This window comes from Ochlerotatus camptorhynchus, unplaced genomic scaffold (assembly GCF_037179485.1).
Source record: "Ochlerotatus camptorhynchus isolate MF236.1 unplaced genomic scaffold, CSIRO-AGI_Acam_v1.1 ptg000229l, whole genome shotgun sequence".
Taxonomy (NCBI): domain Eukaryota; kingdom Metazoa; phylum Arthropoda; class Insecta; order Diptera; family Culicidae; genus Ochlerotatus; species Ochlerotatus camptorhynchus.
The window spans coordinates 724,173-746,758 of record NW_027040719.1 but is presented as its reverse complement, the minus strand read 5'-3'; the positions used below and the strand labels follow the sequence as shown (position 1 = coordinate 746,758).

Below are 22,586 nucleotides of genomic sequence, written 5' to 3'. Positions count from 1 at the left end.
CATGAAGCTTTAGTGTTATAATTTATTAGGTAGAGAATGGTCTTTAGAAGAGGGTAGGTAGATAGTTCCGTTAGAGTACGGCAGTATGAAAATTGAATAGAAGTTGAAAATGAGCGAAGGGCCATGAATGCGACAGTACAAGTCAAACGCACACTCTTTGCCTAACCCGTACGATGTACGCGGAGGTTTGAAGTATGTCTTCAACTCTACAGGCTAAGATAGTTTAAGGCTAAGATTACTCCTAAAGAGAATTCAAAGGAAATCCTGAACAAATGTCAAAGGAATTTTTGAGGAATTTAATTGAATCTAAAATATTCTGTGGAGAATTTCATGAAATTCCTGAGGATAGTTTCAAGGAAATTCCAAATAGAATTCAAAGGAAAATTTCAGGAAATCTAAGGAAACTTTGCAAGGAAACTACGTGGAGAATTTAAAGGCAAATCTAGCCAGAAATGTTAAAACAGAATTCCGGGGTTGTGAGAAGAATCTCAGATGAATTCCAAGGTATTCTTTGGGAGAATTCTTTGGTACCGTATGCTTGATAATGTTTGCACCATCGTACAAATAAGGTTCCCGTTTCACCTGTGCATACAATGCCTTGATTTTCTTTGCATGCACGTAGGCTGTGTATAAAAGAAAATGATTTACTTAGTTTGACAGTTGCACCATGACGAAGTGACAGCGTATTCATGATTTGTCCCACACGCAAATGTCGCAAAAAGACATTTCAATCGCCGTGGGTGTGTCCCGGTGGACCGTCAAAAGGGTTTTAGACCGAGAAAAGAAAGGACAACTATCCGCGAAGGTTGCCACAGGTCGTCCGAGGTCAGCTCGGGTTCCGAGGGTTATCGCTGCTATCAAAAGGAAGATTCGTTTGAATCCAGAGCGTTCAATAAGGAACATGGCAAAGGAACACGGGATCAGTGACTTTACGGCACGGAAGATCGTAAAGGAAGATTGCGGGGCGAAGTCGAGGGCACGAAAAAAAAAACTCACATGATTACCAATCGCATCAGGGAGCTACGAGTCGAACGATGCAAGAAAATCTTGAACTTCCTTAAGCGAAAAAATCCGGTAATCCTGTTCACCGACGAGAGCAAGTTTACCGTCGATTCCGTATCAAATTCCAGAACCGACCGGTATGTTAGTTCTCTTCCGGTAAAAGACGTGGCCGAAGAACGTGTATCTGACCAAGCATCCTGCTAGCGTTATGGTGTTTGGATTGGTGGCTTCCGATGGCAAAAAAAAAAGGACCCGGTGTTCATTCCAGAAGGCGACAAGGTCAACACGGAGGTCTACATCGGGATTTTAAGTAAGTATGCTCTTCCGTGGATCAAAGAACAGTACGGTCCGAAGCCAAATGTTGTATTTCAACAAGATGGGGCTCCGTGCCACACCTCGAACCCCACTCAGAAGTGGTTGCAGGAACATCTTCCGTTCTGGGCGAAGGATATTTGGCCGCCATCCAGCCCCGATCTTAATCCACTGGATTACTCAATATGGCGCGTCATGAAGGCCAATGCCTGTTCTAAACGCCACCCGAGTACAGCAAGCCTCAGACAAACATTGACCCGTACCTGGAGAGAAATGGATCCAGACTACATTATTAGAACCTGCCGTGCATTCCGGAAGCGTTTGGAGGCCGTAATTGCAGCAAGTGGAAACTCGGGCGATGATTAACATACTTTAAGACTCGAAAACGAAATTTTCGAGAATTTATTTTAAATTTTGACATTGCTCAATGGTGCAAACATTATCACGCATACGGTACTTTTCAAATTCCCGATTTCTTCAATGTTCAATGTTCTGGAGAATTCGAGTGAGAGAGTGAGTGAGAGATCCATAGACAAAAATGATTAAGCTTCGAAATTTGTTTAATGTCTTACTGCTTCGGATAGATTTCAGGATCCCAGACAATCAAAACTCTTAAAAATCCTAAACGTTCAGGATTGATTTATAGTTAAGTTTAAGCATAATCATCTACAGATTCCACAGAAATCTTTCAAGAAAGTTCAGATAGGATTTGGTTGTTGTACATTACCCCGCATGTCACTTCCCCGAACACCATCAATCCGAAATCCATTACCTCAAATGCCGAAATAATGGGTAGGAATCAGAAGAAGGGAGAATCTCATTCAGTAATGTATCACAACCCCCCTAATGTTCCTAATATCGCACACCTATCCGAGTGCTACAATTTTGTCTCAGAAATCATTGCGATCAGAAGTGATGTTTTCGAAAACGATCGTGCTACAATTTAGTGAAAAATGTCAAAGACGCCATTTTGGAAAAATTTACATGATGCAAAATGGAATTTTAGCACAAATTTGAATGATTCCCGATAACAAACAACTAAGAAAAATTTCATGCAAATCGGGAGAAGGACGAGTCAAAAATTAATTTATTGTTTGCACTTATCGTGGAACTGCTCTGATCAGGGTGTCGACTCAACGAAGAAAACAAAATTCCCTGATTTTCCAGTAATTTTCAAAAAGTGCCGTGCCTACCCGGTTTTGGCAACACAACCCCATCAGCTATAACTTTCCTCAGAATATATTAGTGCTTTATGGAAATTTTTTCATGAATTACCACACGGACCTCTAACCCATGAAGAGTGGTCCAGTAAAATTTCAAATTAAATACAGCATTCCATACATTTTATAGAATGCAAAAAAGACAAAAATCTCGTATTGCTAAACACGGGAAGGATACGCATCCTAATCACCTTCATCTTCTTTGTGAACAGCAAATCTCGATTAGCAATTGTCCCGTTTTTTTCCCGGAATTTTGGAAATTATCGCGGTGTAGGTATTTTAATTAAGCTGAATGCGATTAAGCCGAAGGTTAAATGGTAATTTCTGAGACAGCAGCACCTTTGCTGGATCTTGAATTTGGATCTGCGACAGGTTCGAAGTCTTCACAATTTATGTATGAAAATTTCGCTCAAAACACAGTCTTTTATTTGATTGTTCTCAAGCCTTTCCTTAAGATTAATTTCCTTTCACAGAGATCTTTGCAGAATTCGTCTAAAATAGGGTTGCAATTTTCTCTGGAGCTACAATTTTTTTTTAATTTGCATGAAATTCTCCGTAGAATTCACCTCAGACCAACAATTGAAAGGGGCCTAATAGATTTTGTAAGCAAAACTTGTAATCCCCCCTTCCCTCTACCAACACCATCTGGCAGGAAAAATTCTCCCGCTGAGAATTGTCTTCAAATTTTGCTCAGAATTATCTTGGCGTTCTCCTCTAAATTTGTCTGAAAATTGCATGGAATTCTCATTAACATTCTCTAGAAATTTCTTTCGAAATGCGCTAGGTATTATACTCGGACTATCCTTAAAGGTCTTCGCCAAATTATTTTGGAATTGTACCCTCAAAATTCGCGTTCGTTGGTAATTTTGAAGAATCCTGGAATCCTCTTCACTCTTGGTAGATCTAGTAAAAACTCTCCTTGAGGTTTTCCCAAAGCTCCTTAGAAAATATTCTCTGAAATACCTTGGTGATATCTCTAGAGTTCATTCTAAAATCTGCTCAAATTTGTTTTGGAAAAAAAAAATCTAAAATTCTCTTAATAGTTCTTCAACGTGACTGTAGTTATCCTGAAAATCTAGACCAGTCCAAGGGTCTTGAAATCTTATTGTTTTCCAAGAGAGGACTAGGTATATTTTTCCAGATTTGTCAACTAAATTCATGGGATTTTCCCGTCGACTTCAAGTTTTAGCTTTTTGCCGGTTTTCCCAGTTCACTGCTCACTCTGCATTTCACATATGAAACACTTGTTTTTAATCCCATTATATTTGTTTTGCCTTGAGCACATTTTGAGATCCAGCTCCGTAAGAAAATTATTCCGGATAATATACCAAAAGCTAATTCGCGGGCGGATTCCTCCGGTGGAAAATAGTAAATACAACGCTTTCATCTCCAAAATTCTGTAAGGTAATTCCATCTAAATTGCAATAGCAACAACATTACCATACTAAAACTTTACTGTGAAGCTAATTTTACGAGCTAATCAGGTTTACAATGAAGACCTAGAATACTTAATACAGCCACTGTATGCTGTCAAAGCAATGCTTGTCTACGTATCTTTGAATCATTATTCAAAATAAAAATGCTACTCCAAGCAATGAAAAAAAAACTCCCAAGCAAGACCATTATCCTAAATTCTCATTTAGTTCGTTCTCTGAGCTAATCAAGCTGTTAAGAACACAATAAGGAACAAGAACTAAAAGTATTCAGAAAAAAATCATTATCTTCTCTTAAAGCTGGGTTTAGACAAGGCAAGTCAATTGATCTACTCAGTTGAATTCGACTGACTTGAAAGTGTAAACTATGCCATTTAACTAGCTTGAATTGAAAAAAATGTTGAGCCAGGCTCAACTTTTCAAGCCAATTGAATTCTAGTGAGTTGATCAATGACTTGTCTTGTGTAAGCCCAGCTTAACTCTTTACCATTAATGCATTTACTCAAAAGCGCTCCAATGCGCTCAAGGGAATGATTTTTGATGGACACAGCTGGATCGAGCAGAATCATGGATGCTAACGATTTACGCCAGGCCCGTTTGCACTTAAATATTATGAATGCAAAATCAGTAATACAATTGATTTAATTGAAAGCAGGATTAGTTTTCCGTTTGATTCAAACGTGTGAAAATTTGCTCTCATTTTAGCTGTGTTAATCGGTAAGTCAACCAAAATTAGATTAACTGTTGTATTCAAATTAAATTACATCATAACTGAAGGAGTAAGCTGAAGCAACTCTACTGAAGGGTCCAATCACAGTAGTCTAGATAATAATTTGATTTCAATAAACTCAGTTTGCATTAGTCACTCGACAAGTGAATACTCGTTTGCGGCAAGAAGCAACTTGAACCTGGTAAATGCGTGGGTAATCGACTCAGGAGCAACCTCCCACATGTGTGCGAATTTGGATTCGTTTGAGGATTTGGATGGAAGCGTGCAGCAGGAAGTCATTTTGGCGGACGGCAAGAAAGCGTCTGCAAAGGGAATCGGATCGTGTCATCTGCCATTCGTTCCTCCCGAGGGTGAACAGTCCAAAAAAGTAGTCCTCACAGATGTATTGTACGATTTGTACGTGCCGGATTTTGAGTCGAACCTCATCTTACCGTGAAAGGTGCCACTATAGTCTTCGATGCCAATGGGTGCCGTATTTTGAAAGATGAGAAGCTTGTCGGTGGTGCTACATCTACTGGTGGATTGTACTATATGACTATTGCTCACGAAGCATTAGCGTCAAGAGAGAGCAAGCTCACATCAAGTTGTCAACACACGTGGCATCGCATCTTAGGACACCGTGATCATGATGCCGTTCGAGAGCTCGAGACCAAGGAATTGGCGACCGGAATCAATGTTGAAGACTGTTGGCTGCCGTGCAGTGGGCGAATGTTGTCTGGAAGGAAAGCTGACACGTCTTCCGTTCCCGAAAAAGTCAATACGCAAATCAAACCAGGCGTTGGATCTTGTTCACTCGGACGTATGCGGTCCTATGCGAACACCAACGCCTTGGGGATGTCGATATTTCCTAACTCTGATCGACGATGTCACCCACTATTGTGTCGTGTATTTCCTGAAAAACAAATCAGAGGTGAGTGATCGGATCAAGGAATACGTGAGGTTCGTGAAAACGCTGTTTGGTAGAACGCCTAAAGCCATCCGTTCGGATTAAGGTGGCGAGTTCCAAAACGACGTGTTAGATAGATTCTGCAAAGAAGAAGGGATCAAGCAGCAGTTTACCGTTGCAGATACTGGTTCACTGGTGGAGATGGCGCTTTACATGGTCATCGATTCACGTTTGCCGTTGAAGTACTGGGCCGATGCTGTCAACACGGCCAATTATTTGCAGAACCGTTTGCCAACCAAACCTTTGCAGAAGACTCCGATCGAAATGTGGAGTGGATCGAAGCCGGATCTAAGTCATTTGAAGATTTTTGGATCACCAGCGTACGTGTGGATTCCCCAACAGAAGAGATCCCAGCTAGAGACGAAATCAAGAAAACTGGTGTTCGTTGGATATTCTCTGCAGTAGGTACAAGGCGTATCGCTTTATGGATCCTGAGAATGACAAGCTGACTGTGAGCCGTGATGCAGTATTCCTAACGCCGATTGAACCTGCTAAAGTCGCGACGTCCCCGTTGAGATTCCAGCGATGAGGATTTCTACGGCTACGAGTCAACTTATGATGATTTTCAAAATCAAACGACCGACGATGAAGACCAAACTCTGGAGGATAGTGGATCAACCGATGGACAGGAGGAGAATGGTGTTGACACTCCACGGCAGTCTGTTTTATTGTTTTATTGTTGTTTTACATCAACAGGCTGGATGAAGCCCCAATGATGTTAACCTTATCAACTATGATAAAAAAATACATTCAAGAATGGTCATAACATAAAAAAACATTAAAAAACATATATCTTATAGTCAGTTACTCCTGCCGGCGAAAAACAGAAGAAAACTTTCGACGAAGCGCATCACGGGAGAGATGAAAGTCGAAAACAGATGCAACTCTGTTGAATGTTCTCTGCAGTCCGCAAATCGCACAGTACGCTCCATAATTTGTGCAACGTAGAGGCAGTCTTAGCATAAGGTTATTACGAAGCGGTCGGGGTTGAACATTCAGGTCAATTTACCTCAGGATAGCCTCGCAATCTGTCCTTCCTTGCAGGATATCGGCCACGGTTGGGCTCTGCTTGTGTCTCTTCTAGTCCGGAGAAGTTCTAGGTCGATAAGTTGACAACGGCTTTCGTAACTGGGTAATCGAAACGGATCATTCCAAGACATTCTACGCAACGCAAAACGAAGAAAGCGACGTTGAACAGATTCAATTCTCTCGGCACCGTTGTTGTAGTTTGGGTTCCAAACCGATGAACAATACTCAAGCGTCGATCGAACAAGCGAACAATAGAGAGATTTTAGACAGTAGATATCAGTGAAGTTTTTAGCTATCCTAAAAATGAACCCTAAAGTTCTTGAAGCCTTATCAACAACATATGCAATGTGTTGCTAGAATGAAAGCTGCAAATCCAAGATCACACCCAAGTCTTTCACCTGATTCACGCGTTCGATTGTCGAGCCAAGCAGGTCATAGCTAAATATTATCGGTTGTTGTTTTCGTGAGAACGTAATAGCGGAGCATTTGGCTGGGTTCACTACCATTCTGTTTAACCTGCAACAACTAGCGAATACATTCAGTTGACGTTGAAGAAAGTGACAGTCAGCAATGGAGCAGATTCGTATGAAGATTTTGAGGTCATCTGCATATGATAACCGAGGAGCTTCGATGACCAGATGCACGTCGTTGAAGTACAGTATAAAAATTAACGGTCCCATGTGGCTTCCCTGAGGTATAACTGATGTGGCGAAGAAGCTAGCTGATCTGCAATCTCCTATGGCAACCTTTAGTTGACGACCGGTAAGATATGATCGAAAGCAACTCAGAAGATTACCGCATACACCGAGCCTGCCGAGTTTAGCAATCGCAATAGCATGGTTCAACTTGTCGAATGCTGCGGATAGGTCTGAATAAATAACGTCCGCTTGAACCCGATCCGACATGCTTTCGATTATATACGATGTGAGACACAGCAGATTGGTGGTTGTAGAGCGGCCGACAGTAAACCCATGTTGATCAGCACTCAAATACTGCTTGCAATGGGACAGCAACGGTTCCATAATCACTAGCTCGAATAACTTCCTAACGGCACTTAACGATGTAATTCTCTCTCGATAGTTGTGCACAGCTTGTTTCCTTCATTGTGGACGGGAAACATGTGCGCAAATTTCCAGCAAGATGGAAATATGCCACCTGAGAGAGACATTCGGAACAGGCGAAGAAGCGGAATTAACAAGCTAGCAATATGTCTCTTCAAAAATACAGATTGAACTCCATCAGGTCCAGGATTGAAGGATGACTTGAGCAGAGTCGCGGCCTTAGAAATCATTTCTGCATTAACATCAATTGCACTCAGCGTTTGATCGTTTACTGGAACGTTCCTGGCAGCCAGCAACTTCTCCGTTGAATTCCATGGACGATGGGATTCCCTGCGTTGCTCGTTCACGTAGCTCCAAAAGGATTTCGGGTGTAGCTTAAGTTTGCGCTGGATTCCTCGTTGGAAACTTGAAAAGCATTCACGACTGACTCGCTGGTACATGTGATTCAGCTTCACATAATGTAGTTTCAGAGGAAGCGTGCGATACTTCGAAAATCTTCTCAATGCTGCTCTCTTGATTGACTTCAACCTACGTAGCTCTCTCGTCTACCATATCATAACAACGATCCGATACAGCTAGGCGGTACTCTTCAACATCAGAATTCATTCCACCGGCGTTTTGGTAGAAGATCACGACGTCCTGCTTGCGGCAAGGAATCGAACGACTGCTCTCCCTGGAAATCACATATACATCAGGCAATAACTGACCATCATCAAGTCTCATTGGATACTCGCCATAGTGAGTGGGTTGGAAGACCCCCTCTCCACATCCGACAGTAGGTCCGGAACGACTATGATGAACGAAGGCTGCTGATGGCAGGACTGAGCTGTGCAAATAAAGGTATACCACCAAGTTGTTATCCAGATGTAGTCACGTTGGTAACGGAACATCGAAATGAGCCAAATTCATACCAGGAAGCCATGGATCCGAAAGCGAGCAGTGGAAACGAGTCTAGCTGCCCAAGGATACAACCAGAAGTACGGTACGGACTATGACGAAGTATTTGCCCGGGTGGGAAGCAAACGACTCTTCGTACCCTCCTGAGTATCGCTGCACGTCGGAACCTCATAGTGCAGCACGTTGATGTCAAAACCGGCATACCTTTACGGCGAATTATCCGAGACGATCTTTATGAAGCAGCCTGCTGGATTTGCGTCTGGTGCCAAGAATGATGTCTGCCGTTAGCGAAAGAGTCTGTATGGTTTGAAACAGGCGGAAAGAGTGTGGAATGAGACGTACCATCCGAATCCGATCCTTGTCTCTACGTGAGAACATGCCACGGAAAGAAGTCTTTCGTCTTGCTCTATGTAGACGATATGCTGATTGTAACGCAAAACGAAGAAGAATACGGAAGGGTTTGCTAATTTCTACAGCGACATTTCAAAATCACATGTCTTGGAGCTGTATCCAACTACCTAGGCATCCAGATTCAGAGAACGCAAAGTGGCCAGTTCCTGTTGAATCAGAGCGCTTACATCCGAAGGGTAGCGGCTAAGTTTGGACAAGACAAAGCGAAGCCGTATCACATTCCAATGGACCCCGGATATCCGAATCTACAACAAATGGAAGAGGATCCGATGCCGCGGAACGAGGAGTTCCAAAGCTTAGTAGGTGCTTTGCTATATATTGCGGTGAATACGAGGCCTAACATTGCCATTAGCGCATCCATTCTGGGACGCAAGGTTAGCCACCGAAGCTGACTGGACGGAAGTCTAACGCATATTGCGATATCTCTACAGCACTGCCGACTTGAGAGATTGAAGCTAGGAGATGCAGGACCACTAGAAGCATATGTAGACATATGTGCGAACCGGAAAAGCAACACTGGATTCGTTTTCCGACTTGGCGGATCAATTTGCTGGACGACTAGGAAGCAGCAGTGCGTCACACTTTCTTCAACCGACGCGGAATATGTCGCCTTATCAGAAGCTAGTCGTGAGTTACTCTGGCTTCTTAAGCTGATGAAGGACGTAGGAGAGATCGGTGTCAAACACATCACGGTACAGGAGGACAATCAAAGCTGTATTCCGATGCTGCGGTCTGAAGAAGGAAATAGCCGAACGAAGCACATTGACACAAGGTACAATTTCGTCAAAGAGTTGGTCGCTGACGTACTCACGAAGCCGTTAGCAAGAGTCAAACTAGAGCAGTTGCGGAAGAAGATTGACCTTCAGTGCGTCGAGCTTGAGGAGGAGTGAAGGAGAAAGCTGAAGCAACTCGACTGAATGGTCCAATCACAGTAATCTAGATAATAATTTGATTCCAATAAACTCAGTTTGCATTAGTCACTCGACAAGTATACAGTTGTCTTTCTTTTTCCCTCCAAGAATAATAGCAAATTTTGATTTCAATTTGATCTCCAACTTTGCTCGGGTAGTGGTCTTCACATTGGTCCTGTCTAAAATTTCACATTATTTCGTTCATTACAAAATTTATTTCAATACAAAGTTAGCATATAGAAACCAAACGGAATTCAAGGATCTATTGAATGAAAAATAATGACCTTAGGAGATTGAATCCAAGACCTGCTCGCAGAGCAGGAGCAATCACCCACCCAACACTGAAATACATGGATAGTCCGTCTTAGCTTGATTGATTAAGTAGCACCTAATAGTTTTTCGAGAACGACTAAGGCGATTTTTCACTAGCAATGTTTTAATTGAATTGCGCAGACCGGCTGCCGATCGTGACCAAATACGATAAATGTTAGAATTAATAGCATGCACAAAACGAATCCTGCTACCTGTTTTGGAAGAACTTCCCTCGGGTTTGTTAAAATGCCGTATTTCAATTTTTCTACTTCATTGCAACTTATGGTTAAACAGAAAACAAAATAATTAATCTAAAATTAAAGCTAACAAAAATGGGTTATCGTGTAACGGGTAGCGTCGCTCTAACCTCAGATTCACCTGCGTGTGCCAACCCTTCGACAAAGCTCAACAATCTACACGAAAATAATAGAAATTATACTGTAATTTGGAAATGTTAACCAATCAGAAGAGTTGGCACACAGGGAAAATCAATGCCACGCAACGCTACTGCTTTAGCGTAACTGAAGACTAGAAAATAAAGTAAGTAAAACAACGTTAGCGCATATCACAAACACACGACGGCACAGTTAATCAACAAAGGCGTAAGTTAAACTAACCTTACTTATAAAGTAAATCATAGCAAAAGAAATAATAAGAAAAAAGATCAACACTCACAGTACTCACCGGTGGACTTCGGTTCCACCTTAATGTGTGGCAACTTGGGCAGCACCGGTATCACCGCGTCCGGATGGGTCTTCTTCATGTGCCGCAGCATGTTGCCACGCTCAACGTACGACTTGCTGCACTGCGGGCAGTGGTGGTTCTTCTCGCCGGTATGAGATCGCTGATGGGACACCAGATGGCCCTTGCAGATGAAGTCCTTCGGACACATGTCGCAGCGGAAGGGCCGTTCCATCGGTTGTCCCTTCGTATGGCTTCGCGCATGGAACAGCAGATTACCCTTGAGCGGGAACGACTTACCGCACTCATCGCACTGGAACGGACGCTCGCCGGTGTGAGACCGGCTGAAGAAAGAAGATTTCAGTCAGATATCGGATCGAATGGAATTGCCGCGGGTGCTTACCTCATGTGATTAATCAGATGCTCCTTCCGGGTGAAGGTCTTGTTGCATACATTGCAGCAGTGCGGATTGTCCCCGCTGTGCTGACGCATGTGGTTGTTGAGATGCTCCTTCCGAGTGAACGTCTTGTTGCAGTACTCGCATTTGTGCGGTGAGTCACCGGTGTGAAGCCTGATGGGATATTTTGTTTTTGGTTTTCAAGCGTGCATGGGAAGAAGGGACAAAATTTGAATCACGTTAATATCGGTTCTCACATACTAGCGACTGCAGAAACGTGGATTGACACAGTTATTATTATACCAAGCGAATATGGACGAGAGGAATGATAACATAAAAATGACAAGTACAGGAAACCGGTGGGTTAAAATGACACAAGCAATGATTGAGAAACAAATCTGAGGTTTCATTTAGAGAAAGCGATGGTCGTTCAATCAATTGACTGAATTTGAGAGATCAAGATGGTTTATGTTTAACTTTTTTTTTTTACGTTCGTATGATTGAGTGATGAAAAACTCGTGTCGACAAAATGTATTGATATTATTATTCTTTACTGGAATAGTTGTTATTTAACAATGAGCAAAACACAGTTAATACAATGAAAAGGAACGAACACGCCAAGTTTGAGGGAAAATTCGTTTGGAAAAATACGCACATTTTTTCAACCATGAACAAGTTTGGGTATATCTCTAAACACGTTTTAAAGGCATTCTAAAGAGTCATCAAACCACACATTCAAAACTCTTCCATTGCACATAGAGAAAAAAATGTTACGCTTTTTTTCGAACCAATTTCATATCAACCTTTGAGCGTAAAAATATGAACCTTTGATAGAAGCAATCAATTATTTCTGATTGATCTTTTTATATTGTTTTTTTTTTTAATGAAGTGACTAGTGAGCAAGCGAGACAAACTGATTAGAAGTAGAGTGTGGGTGTTTTGTGTAGAAACGGAACGGAACAGAAACGGATTGCAAAAAGCTACACGAACGGCCCTCACCTGATATGATTCTTGAGGTGTTCTTTTCTGGTGAATGACTTGTTACAGTACTCACACCGATAAGGAGACTCTCCAGTGTGCAATCTGTAGGATAAGAGGTAGCAAAATAACGAACAGAAAAGAAACGATAACTGGTCTGTCTCTTGGCTAAAACACAGTTTCACACAAAAATCAAACGAAATCGCTTACTTTCTTCATAGGTTTTTTTTTTCACTAGCTGAATTATTGTTCTATGCAAATTAGCTTACTTGACCTTCACTTTTTTTTTTGCTTCATCAACTCAGTAAAACCTTAAATTTGTTCCTACATCTTGCTCGGAAGCGATTCTATTATTCATTATTCGTACAGAGTTATAGAACAATTGAAAAGCAAAATATAGATCACTAGAACTTAAACCATAAAACTAAAGAACGAAAACAAAAACAGGTAGAAAATGATAAGAAAAATTCGTTTTCCCTCACCTGATGTGATTGGTTAAATGCTCTTTTCGGGTGAATTTCTTCCCGCAATATGTGCACTGATAGGGAGTTTCTCCGGTGTGCAATCTGTATATACATTAGGTATATTTTTTTTTGTTTTTTTTTTTTGGATTGTTTTGGTTTCCGAGAGTTGGTAGGTTTGGCGGGCGAAAGGGGAGAGAAAACGAGAGAGAAAGTTGAAAATAAAACGCAAAAAATTGTACAACAGCTTTAAGAGTAATGGAAATAAAATATGTAACAGTTTTTGAAAATTAAAAAAAAAACATAAACGGAAAACTATATGACGAAACAGGTGGCGGAGGGTGGGGAGGTTCTGGGAAGTGGTGTGTAATAGAGTTCAATCTGTCGTCCGTTTTGGTACGCGCATTACAATCTAAGTTCTGAATATTTGTGGACGAGTCGAGAATCGTGTCGGATACAACACAAGCTAGTTAAACTATGGGATTTTAGAGGAAGGAGCATAGGATCAACGAGTAATAAACATACAACCTAACTAACAAAACTAAAACTGTGAATCGAACATTCGCACCGAATACATTGTCTTAAGTATGTTCAATAGTCAGTAAGAGGTTTCCAATGTCGTTTTTTTTATAGGAATCGAATTTGAAAAATATAAATCGTACAAGCCTGTAATTTATGGATATACAAAATTTACTCAGTCTGACCCATAATGGTACAGAAAACCTTGCCCGATAGTTTTATTTCTATGTACATATATATAATGTGAATTTACTGATCAATGTGAGAAATATGTTGTTCCTAACTTTTCATTTCTCTTCTTAACTATATTTTGGTTACATACATTGGATAATATAAAAAAGCTGAAATCATTTCAGCTTCAGCTATCTAGATTAAATTTAGGAACCTGGAAAAATCTAACCAGGACATGGCTCACATAAATTTACCAAAGATAGGCATGTTTTACATCGCCAGCCAGAATGGCATAATTTCATTTGCTTATTTTTTTTAGAAAAAAAAATATAAAAATTGAGCTAGGACATTTTGAAATCTTAAAATTTCTAACATTTTCATTTGAATTCCTACTCAAAATGACTAAATAAAATGTATAGGCAGCAACCATTGTGTGGTCCTCCTCATTGTTCTTCATCAGCAGTTCATTCAGTCGATACGTCATCGACTTTGAAAAACAACCGTTTCGTGATGAATGTGTGGAACGCTCTGACCCCCGTTGGCGACTCTGCCATACAATGAAACCACTAGAAGCGGCTCCCGTTCTAATGGAGGAGGCTTATTGGATAGCGGAAGATGTTGTACCTTTTGACTATAGTTTTAAGATGTATTGTATAGTGAACAAGAATCCTCGGCTCTGTAAAGTTAATTCGATTGAGCCTTATCAAATAAATTAATAAACAAAAAACCAACTACCTCTCCAGGATTTGCAGACCAAATTTCACTAGGTTGTAAACTGATGCTTCCAAGAAATTTAGATCTACACTTGTGTAATGCACCACAACTGCAGAGCAGATGTTCCGAGCTTTCACGTTCTAAATTACAGAAACGACAGATATCACTCTGAAGCCGACCAATGTTCTTCATACGATATCTACTAGGACAGTGCCCAGTTACTAGGCCAGTGTATATACTAAGAGCTCTTTTATTGAGCTCTAAGAGCTTTTCTGTGTATGTTATGTTAGGAGTTATAAATCTTTTCGACTGGTTGCAGTTTGTGACAGTCGTCCAATTGGCCATCACCCTTTGCTCTTCCCAGCATTTGAGTTCCATTTTTACCGTACAGTATGATATTCCACAGAATGGTTCTGGGCCAAAAAAAACTGTGAATTGGAACCTAACTTTGCTAGGTCGTCTGCCCTTTTCATTCCCTACAATGCCACAGTGTCCTGGTACTCAATATAAGTTTACTGAGTTCCGTTGGCACATACATTTGTAAGCACTCAGTGCTTTCAGCGCTGCTTGACTATCAGAAAAAAAAAATGCAAATATTTGCACATCCGTATTTCCTCCTCCTTAATTTCCGCTGAAACACTGTTGGAAAAAGTCCCATCGCAACTGAATTATTTATCCCGGGGCCAAAGATTCCTGCACCTGTTCCAATTTTTAAGCCATCTGTGAAAAATATGATTGAGCCTTGACGAACGTTAGGACCACCAGTTTCCCAATCCGAACGTGCCACGTTCCACATACGTTGAAGGGAATTTCATAGTTGTCCTCTGGTTTCATCCAGTCTCCATTCGTACTCATCACTGGTCCTCTTTGGAAGTATTGTAAGATGCTTAGATGACCAACAAGATCACCTGGCATGACTTTTTTTAGATCTTTTGAGCCTTAGAGCACTTCTAGTTCGCTTCTTATTGCACATGTTCATGCAAGGACAGCAGATTGAGGATTGCTTCTAATGCTTTTGATGGGGTGGTACGCACCGCACCCGTTATTGCAACGCATGCTGGACGTTGAAGTTTTGCTAGTTTCCTCTGTGCAGTAGCCTCTTTCGGACGGATTATTGATGCGTAAATCCACATTGTCATTTTTGGTTTCAAACCCCACTTTCTTCCAATAGTTTTGTAGAATGCCCACAGGGCACTGGTTGCTTTGTTAATCACAGAATCAAGCTGAGCATTCCAATTCAACTTGGCGTCCAAAATAACTCCTAGGTATTTAACCTGTTCACTATGATGGATCTGCTCTCCTACAAGATTGAATTCTTTTAGGTTAATCTTCCTCTTTCTAGTAAAGGTGATGATTACGATTTTTGATGGATTAATACTTAGGCCCTCTTTAATGCACCAAAACTGGGTAAACTTTAGGGCCTCTTGCATTTTTTCAGAAATGATAACGTCAAACTTTCCTCTTACTAATAATGACTATGTCATCGGCAAAGCCCACAACTTCGAAACCTTTTGCTTCCAGGCTTCTTAGAAGATCATCTACAACTAAAGACCACAGCAGTGGTGAGAGAACTCCTCCTTGAGGACAACCTTTCGTTGCCTTCACTGTTATAGATGAGCTACCCAGTCCAGAAGTGATTTCCCTTTTTGCAAGCAGTCTGAATCCAGTTGAAGATCCGCCTATCGAAGTTCCTTGCCTTCATGGTGTAAACCATAGAGGAATAGGATGCGTTATCAAAAGCTCCTTCAATATCCAAGAAAGAGCAGAGTGCAATTTCATTAACTGAAAGAGATTTTTCATTTTTTCCGGATTGATACGCAAACTGAAAATTAGATAATGGATGCGTGAACATGTAAGTTGAATTGATGAAATCATTCAACACCTTTTCCATAGTCTTTAACAAAATTGATGAAAGACTGATGGGCCTGAATGATTTTGGATGCATTTTGTCGCGCCTCCCATTTTTTGGTATGAATATAACTCTTACCAATCTCCATTTTGATGGAATATAACCTGCTATATGGATAATATAACCTTATAATTGCCTTAAAAATCTTAGTTAGAGCCGGAATCAGCACTGCTTCACCTTTTTGAAGTAGCACCGGGAATATTCCGTCCACACCTGCAGATTTAAAGGGCTGAAAAGATCTCACCGCATTTTCTACTCTGGCCTCAGTGAAGATTTCATCAGCTATATCTGGTGTGGTGTCTCCAGTTCTTTGAGACTCCGAAGAGGTCTCCGTAGAACATCTTTCATCAACTGGCCCTAGTGGTCCTCATATTGCTTTTTCTTCGTCTTCGCCTTTCAAGCTTATTGCTAATCGCATAATAGCTTATTCTGTGCTCTCAACTTAGTGTGCTAGATGCACTTCCACCGTTATTAATTGAGAGCCTGTACCATTTTTGCATTAGTATTATTGAGTGTCATGTACAATCATACTATATGCCCAGGGTAGTCGAGAAATTTTCCAACTCGATCGGACCGGGAATCTAACCCAGTCGCCTCCAGCATGGTCTTGTTTTGTAGCTGCGTCTTCATCCTTGTCCTCATATTGCCCTGTCTTAAATTTCACATTATTTAATTCTTTACCAAATTTATTTCAATACAAAGTTTGCATATATTTTGCCGTATATCAACGCAAATAAAAGCAGTCAAAGTTATTTCAAATTTGCTTTAAGCCTTGATTAAAACTTGAGCACTAGGTCCAACACTGGAATTGAATTATACAATATTGATTGTTTTCGCCCTTGTTATTTATTTTTTGAACTCCTTTCGACTTATTAGAGTGATGTTTACTCGTTACTCGGCAGCAACCATTGTGTGGTTCTCCTCATTGTTCTTCATCAGCAGTTCTTTCAGTCGATGCGTCGTCGACTTTGGAAAGCAACCGTTTCGTGATGAATGTGTGAGTGCTGACCACGTTTTGCGTCCATTGCTGCAATGGAAGCGCTCTGACCCCCGTTGGCGACTCTGCCATACAATGAAACCACACCAAGATGTTGTCCCTTTTGACTATAGTTTTAAGATGTATTGTATAGTGAACAAGAATCCTCGGCTCTGTAAAATTAATTCGGTTGATAAGGCTCAAATAAATGAATAATAAAAAAAAACTTTGTGTTCTAGATGTACTTCCACAGTTATTAATTGACAGCTTTCTATGCCAACCAATGTATGAATTTGTATATTGTGTGTTGTGTGGCCAACACAATGATACTCTCTATGCCCAAGAAAATTCGAGAAAATGTCCAACCCGTAAGATTTCCTTAACCGGACCGGGATTCGAACCCACTGCCTCCGGCTTGGTAATACCGTGCCTTTACCGACTAGGCTATCTGATGCCCCAGTTTTGCCAATGGTCTTATAACTCGGTATCGACTAACTCGGCTTATACGTTGCTTTTAAAACAAACGGGTCACAGTAATGGCAAATTTTGAATTGCAAACTCGCCTTAAGTTTTATAATCCAATTAGGGTAGAATACAGCTTTGGCACGGCTTTACCTATTATCGTCAGGGGGTGAAGTCCTTGAACGTTGTTTTTTTGTGTGAATGAAGGTACATCAAGTTGTTTTCCAAAGTCGACGACGCATTGACTGAAAGAACTGCTGATGAAGAACAATGAAGAAGACCACGCAATGGTTGCTGCCGAGCAAACAGACGATCGCGTGACACACATTGAGAATGATCTGCTTCTGTCGACAGCCGAGTGAACACTGAACCAGAAGTTGATGTTCTATGACTTTTATTAATTTTTAAGTGTCATGAGGCCTCCCTAAGGTCAGTTGGGCGCAGGCGCAGCTACAAAGCAAGACCATGCTGCAGGTGGCTGAGTTCGATTCCCGATCCGGTCTAGGAATTTTTAGGGTTGGAAAATTTCTCGACTTCCCTGGTCATATATTATCATTGTACTTGCCACAAAATTATACCAATGCAAAAATAGTACAGGCATCGAAAGCTCTCAATTAATAGCTGTGGAAGTGCATCTAGAACACTAAGTTGAGAGCTAAGCAATAAGCTTGAAATGGGAAGAAAATTTCGCAGAAGTTGGCATTTTACATGAGCCATTCTATAGAAAATATTATAGAAGCTCATTTGTTTATACACTCAATTCTGCTATTACGTGAATTTGATTTCTTACATTTTCCGTCATGCATGATGATAGATTGTTGTGATTTTTTGAAACTATATGAGATCACACGATCGACAACATAGGCAAAATGAGTGTATTTATGTTTTCAACAATTTGCTTTTAAATTTTTCCCAAAATTGCTTGGAATTTTTACCGTGTACATTGTTTCTAAAAAAAAATATTGTTCCAAAAACTTTGTCTAAAGCGTTTTTTTTTTCAATTGGAATTGACGTTTGTTTTTTAAATATGAAATACGCCATTTTGATTTTTTTTTTGCAAGATTTAAAATGGCCGAATTTTAGCAAAAATATGAATGATAGACCATAATAAACAATTGTGCAAAGTTTCAAGCAAATTGGAGACATTTTCGTCATTTGGCGTGGAATTGCTCGTTTGAATCGTTGTTTACAAGAGCATATATTATACTATCGATTAGTCCGAATTTTGACAAATCAGCCATGTTGCAATCGTTTATGAGTCAGGTATTTTTTTACGTCAAGCCGGATTAAGGTCCACTTTTCACCTCTACATTTTATAATTGCATACTTAATCCAAACCACTGGGAAGCTTTTCCCTTCAAAAAGAAAGAAATTGAAACATTTGTGGGGGTTTTCTGAAGTTCTCCTGTTTTCATCAACCCATAGTTTGGTGATGGGTCATTACGCCAACATGTTTCTAGTTGCTCATTTTTCGTCATATGACATATGTATTTTTCCGGTTTAAGAAAAGAATGAGCAGACAAAATAGAAGGCAAAATTGAGTTGATCCATAGATCATCCAAGGTGTTAAAACCAGTGCTGAGATTTGTCATTGTCATTGACAGACTTTCGCGCGAAATTGACAAAATTGTTCGTCACATAGTCACTGACAGACTTGATCCTCAATAAAACCTTTGTCAAAATCTCATTCATTTTTTCGTCAATGACAAAGATTCACCTGGTAACAAAAAGTGTAATTTAGTACATTCTGTGTCACATTATTGTTATCCAAGTAGCTCAGGGCGTAGATACTTGCTCACCATAATCGATCCATGTAATTGTTTTGCTGAAGTCATTTAATTTTGCTACAAATTTAGCTAATAAACAAATCTGCACATGTTCGTCACTGACACCATTGTCATTGACAACTGACATGGTTTGCCTTGACTATGACTGTTAGCTAAAATGAGTGACCAAAGCAGAATTGTCAATATCACCGTGTACTGTCGAGATTTTGCAGCACTGGTTAAAACCATTATTAAAATTACTGCCCATAGAAAACGGCGTTCAAAGATTTTGCAAGGTTTTACATTTTACTTAGGCTGATGCTAATTTTATTTTTATTTTATGTCATACCAAAATTAAAAAAAAAAATATTAAAGGGGCAAAAATCAACCCTATTCAAAATCGTCATTCGCTCTGCGCTTGATCCTAAAACTTCACAAATATTTATATTTTGTTCATAATTCTCGCGCTACACGAGAAAAGGGCCTATCATTGTTGATCGATTCTCTTCATCGAATTCGATAAACAAAAGAGAAAGTCGATGAAGAGAATCGATCAACGAGGACAGGCCCTTTTCAAATGTTACACGAGAATTGATTAATTTATTCTTAAATAAGTGGTTGGTTCATAAATTTTATTTTATGAATTTTTCCCTTGTTATTTATTTTTAACCCCCCTTATTGGAGTGATGTCCAACATAAAATGAAATTACTAGTTGCATCAGCTATTTCGGAGGGTTAACTTTGAAAATAAACGTGCTAAATGTGCTAGAATGCATATTTTTTTAGAGTGTTTTATTTTTATTTAATGACCAACTTTATGAGTGCAACTGACTTGCGGTTATATTTAACGACAGTGAGAAAACTAAACGCAATTCAATCACAACGCCATGGCCATGTTAGTTTAGCACATTATTGAACAGTGGAAAGATACCATGGTCCATAGAACGTTGTTCAATGTTTTTGAAATCGTTCTGCCGGTTCTGGAGTTATGGCCGGAACATATTCCGGTGATTATGGTATGTATTATGATGAGTAACCAGAATGTTCCGTGTACCCCCAAGGAAGTGATAAAACCTGTTTAAATCAAACCGTAAGAACTATATTGGCTGTGAGGCATTTTGACTTGGTGAGCAGTTCCACGTGAACTGACGAATCGATTTTAATTTCCCCTCTCCGGATTCCATGAAACTTCGCATAATTGTATATTAGGGGCAATGAACCAAGTTTGTGGTGGAATTCGATATTTTTCGTGTTCGATATTTTTCAATAAATTATAGCACGAACACAGCTCATTTCATCAAAATGATGTCTGAAACAAAGTTTTAGGAAACTGATTTGCCTTTTTCAGAAAAAAAATATCCTGAAAAAAATATCACATATTTTCGTCAACAAATGAAAACTTCAATAACAAAAAAGTACATTTGAGCGGTTCCACGAACAAGTGGGAAATTTTTCCAGTTTTTATTTTTTGTATTTTTTGATTTGCATGAAACTTTGCATACAAGTTTTTGGGGAAGAAAAACGCCGTTTTGCATACTTGGTTCGCCATTTTGAATCTAGCCTTACTTATGAGAAGGGCCTATGAAAAATGCACATGATATCTTCAAAAAATTGTATCTCGGAAACGGTTTGTTCGATTGGTTTGGTGTCTTGGGCGAAGTTTTAGACAATTGTTGGTGTTATATGGAGAAAATATGCACGGTAAAAAAAAAAGTTTGGTATTTGTGTTTTGAACTAAAATATAGATTTTCCCTTTAAAGTGACATGTCAATAATTTTTTTATTATCCTTATGTTATAGCTGACTGAAAATGCTATCTAGTGCACAGTAGGTTGTTCTGGAGAAAAATAGGTTACGATGAAAAAAATTGTTTTTTAAAAAAATACAATTTTCAAAAAAGCTATTAAGAAAAGTCAAAAATGTTTGTCACCCTAATTTTATGAAAGTACATCAAATTTGCAAACAAAAAGTACTTCAGTAACATTTTTCTAAGATGCACCGTTTAGAAGATATTACTGATTTAATATTGTTTTTTTTTTTTTTATAACTTAATAAGTTTTGGCCCTTTTCGGATGTACTCCGTGTTTTTCCAGTTTCAAAAGTATTTTTTTCGGAAAGATTGGAAAATTTTGAGTTAAAATGACTCTGACAGCTTAAAGATTCGAGTGAAATTCTCTGCCTTAAAAGTATTTTGAAAAACAAGTTACAAAATCCCACTATCAGAAACAATGATTTCTTCAAATGATTTTTGGTGCGTTGTGCTGAAAACGTGCTAATCAGATACCAGTTAGCTGTACTACGTCGCTCCAACTCTCCAAACTCGTACCTGAAGGTTCGACGATACCTGAGCGTTCAACTCTACCTATCTTCCAACAGTCTTTACCCAGCATTCTATGATTTCTACCCGTGAGCTGTATAATAATGTCTGACTCGGTTCTGAATTCATCCATTCCATGCCATTCAGCGTCAATACCATACTTTGACTTAAATTTACAAAGGCTAGAAAAGTTTTTTCGGTTTTTATACTGTGAAGCAGCACCATCTGACATAAAATAATTTTTTTTTATGTTTTTATTTTGATCAATTTGTAAAAAGTTTATCATTTTATCAATAAACAGATTGACAGCGACTGAATCATGTCTTAGTTCTTCAGAAATTATAATGAAGCTAAAATGTTTAATTTGCATATTTTCAGTATAATATATTACGAAAGGATGGATTGTGGCCTGTTGCACGTTCCAATGGTGTGATTGAACTTCATCCTGCAAAACGAAGCTGTAATTTTCAGAAAAGTCACAAATAGCTAAAAATTCACCATCTTGCAAGTTTTGTTTTGTAGTTTTCAAAAAATTGGATTGTTCGGTTTTTACAAAATCATGCGGAATCAAACTTTCTAATTTTGAGCTGAAAAATGAAACAAACTCATCGGTTTGCTTTACAATAGTTTCTAAATCACATCTGTCAGTGGTAACCCATTGTTCGAATGAAAGCTTTTCAACAAAGTTTTCTTCCAGTTGTTTCAATAAACTGTCTTCTAAAACTGAGGTATCTGGGCAGTTTTTACATCTTTGTAGATGGCAATGAGTTGTCTTATTTTCGCAAAGTAATCTATTCGTTAATGATTTTAGATCATTCAAGACATTGTATTTTTTAAGCTATGTAGAATTAAATTGACATTTTCATGCGTAGTGCAAACGCAAACATTATGTGTTCCTGTGATAGTCAATAGTTTACATTGCCTTGGCCGGAGGCTTGCAAATGATGAAAACCCTATTTTTACATTGACGTA

General features: G+C 39.5%; 1 protein-coding gene across 45 annotated transcripts in view; it reads right to left on the bottom strand.

Moving 5' to 3' along the window:
* Positions 1–22,586, bottom strand: part of LOC135704034 (zinc finger protein 420-like) — a 111,987-nt gene that overhangs the window by 10,327 nt on the left and 79,074 nt on the right. For 38 of the 45 annotated variants that reach the window (XM_065225435.1, XM_065225436.1, XM_065225437.1 and 35 more), the window contains 4 exons: positions 12,803–12,886; positions 12,342–12,425; positions 11,349–11,516; positions 10,940–11,289 (listed from right to left, as the gene is read on the bottom strand). In XM_065225435.1, the coding sequence (XP_065081507.1) occupies positions 10,940–11,289; positions 11,349–11,516; positions 12,342–12,425; positions 12,803–12,886 (686 nt within the window). The remainder of the gene's footprint in view (positions 1–10,939; positions 11,290–11,348; positions 11,517–12,341; positions 12,426–12,802; positions 12,887–22,586) is intronic. The other 7 variants (XM_065225413.1, XM_065225430.1, XM_065225444.1 and 4 more) reach the window with 4 other exon arrangements.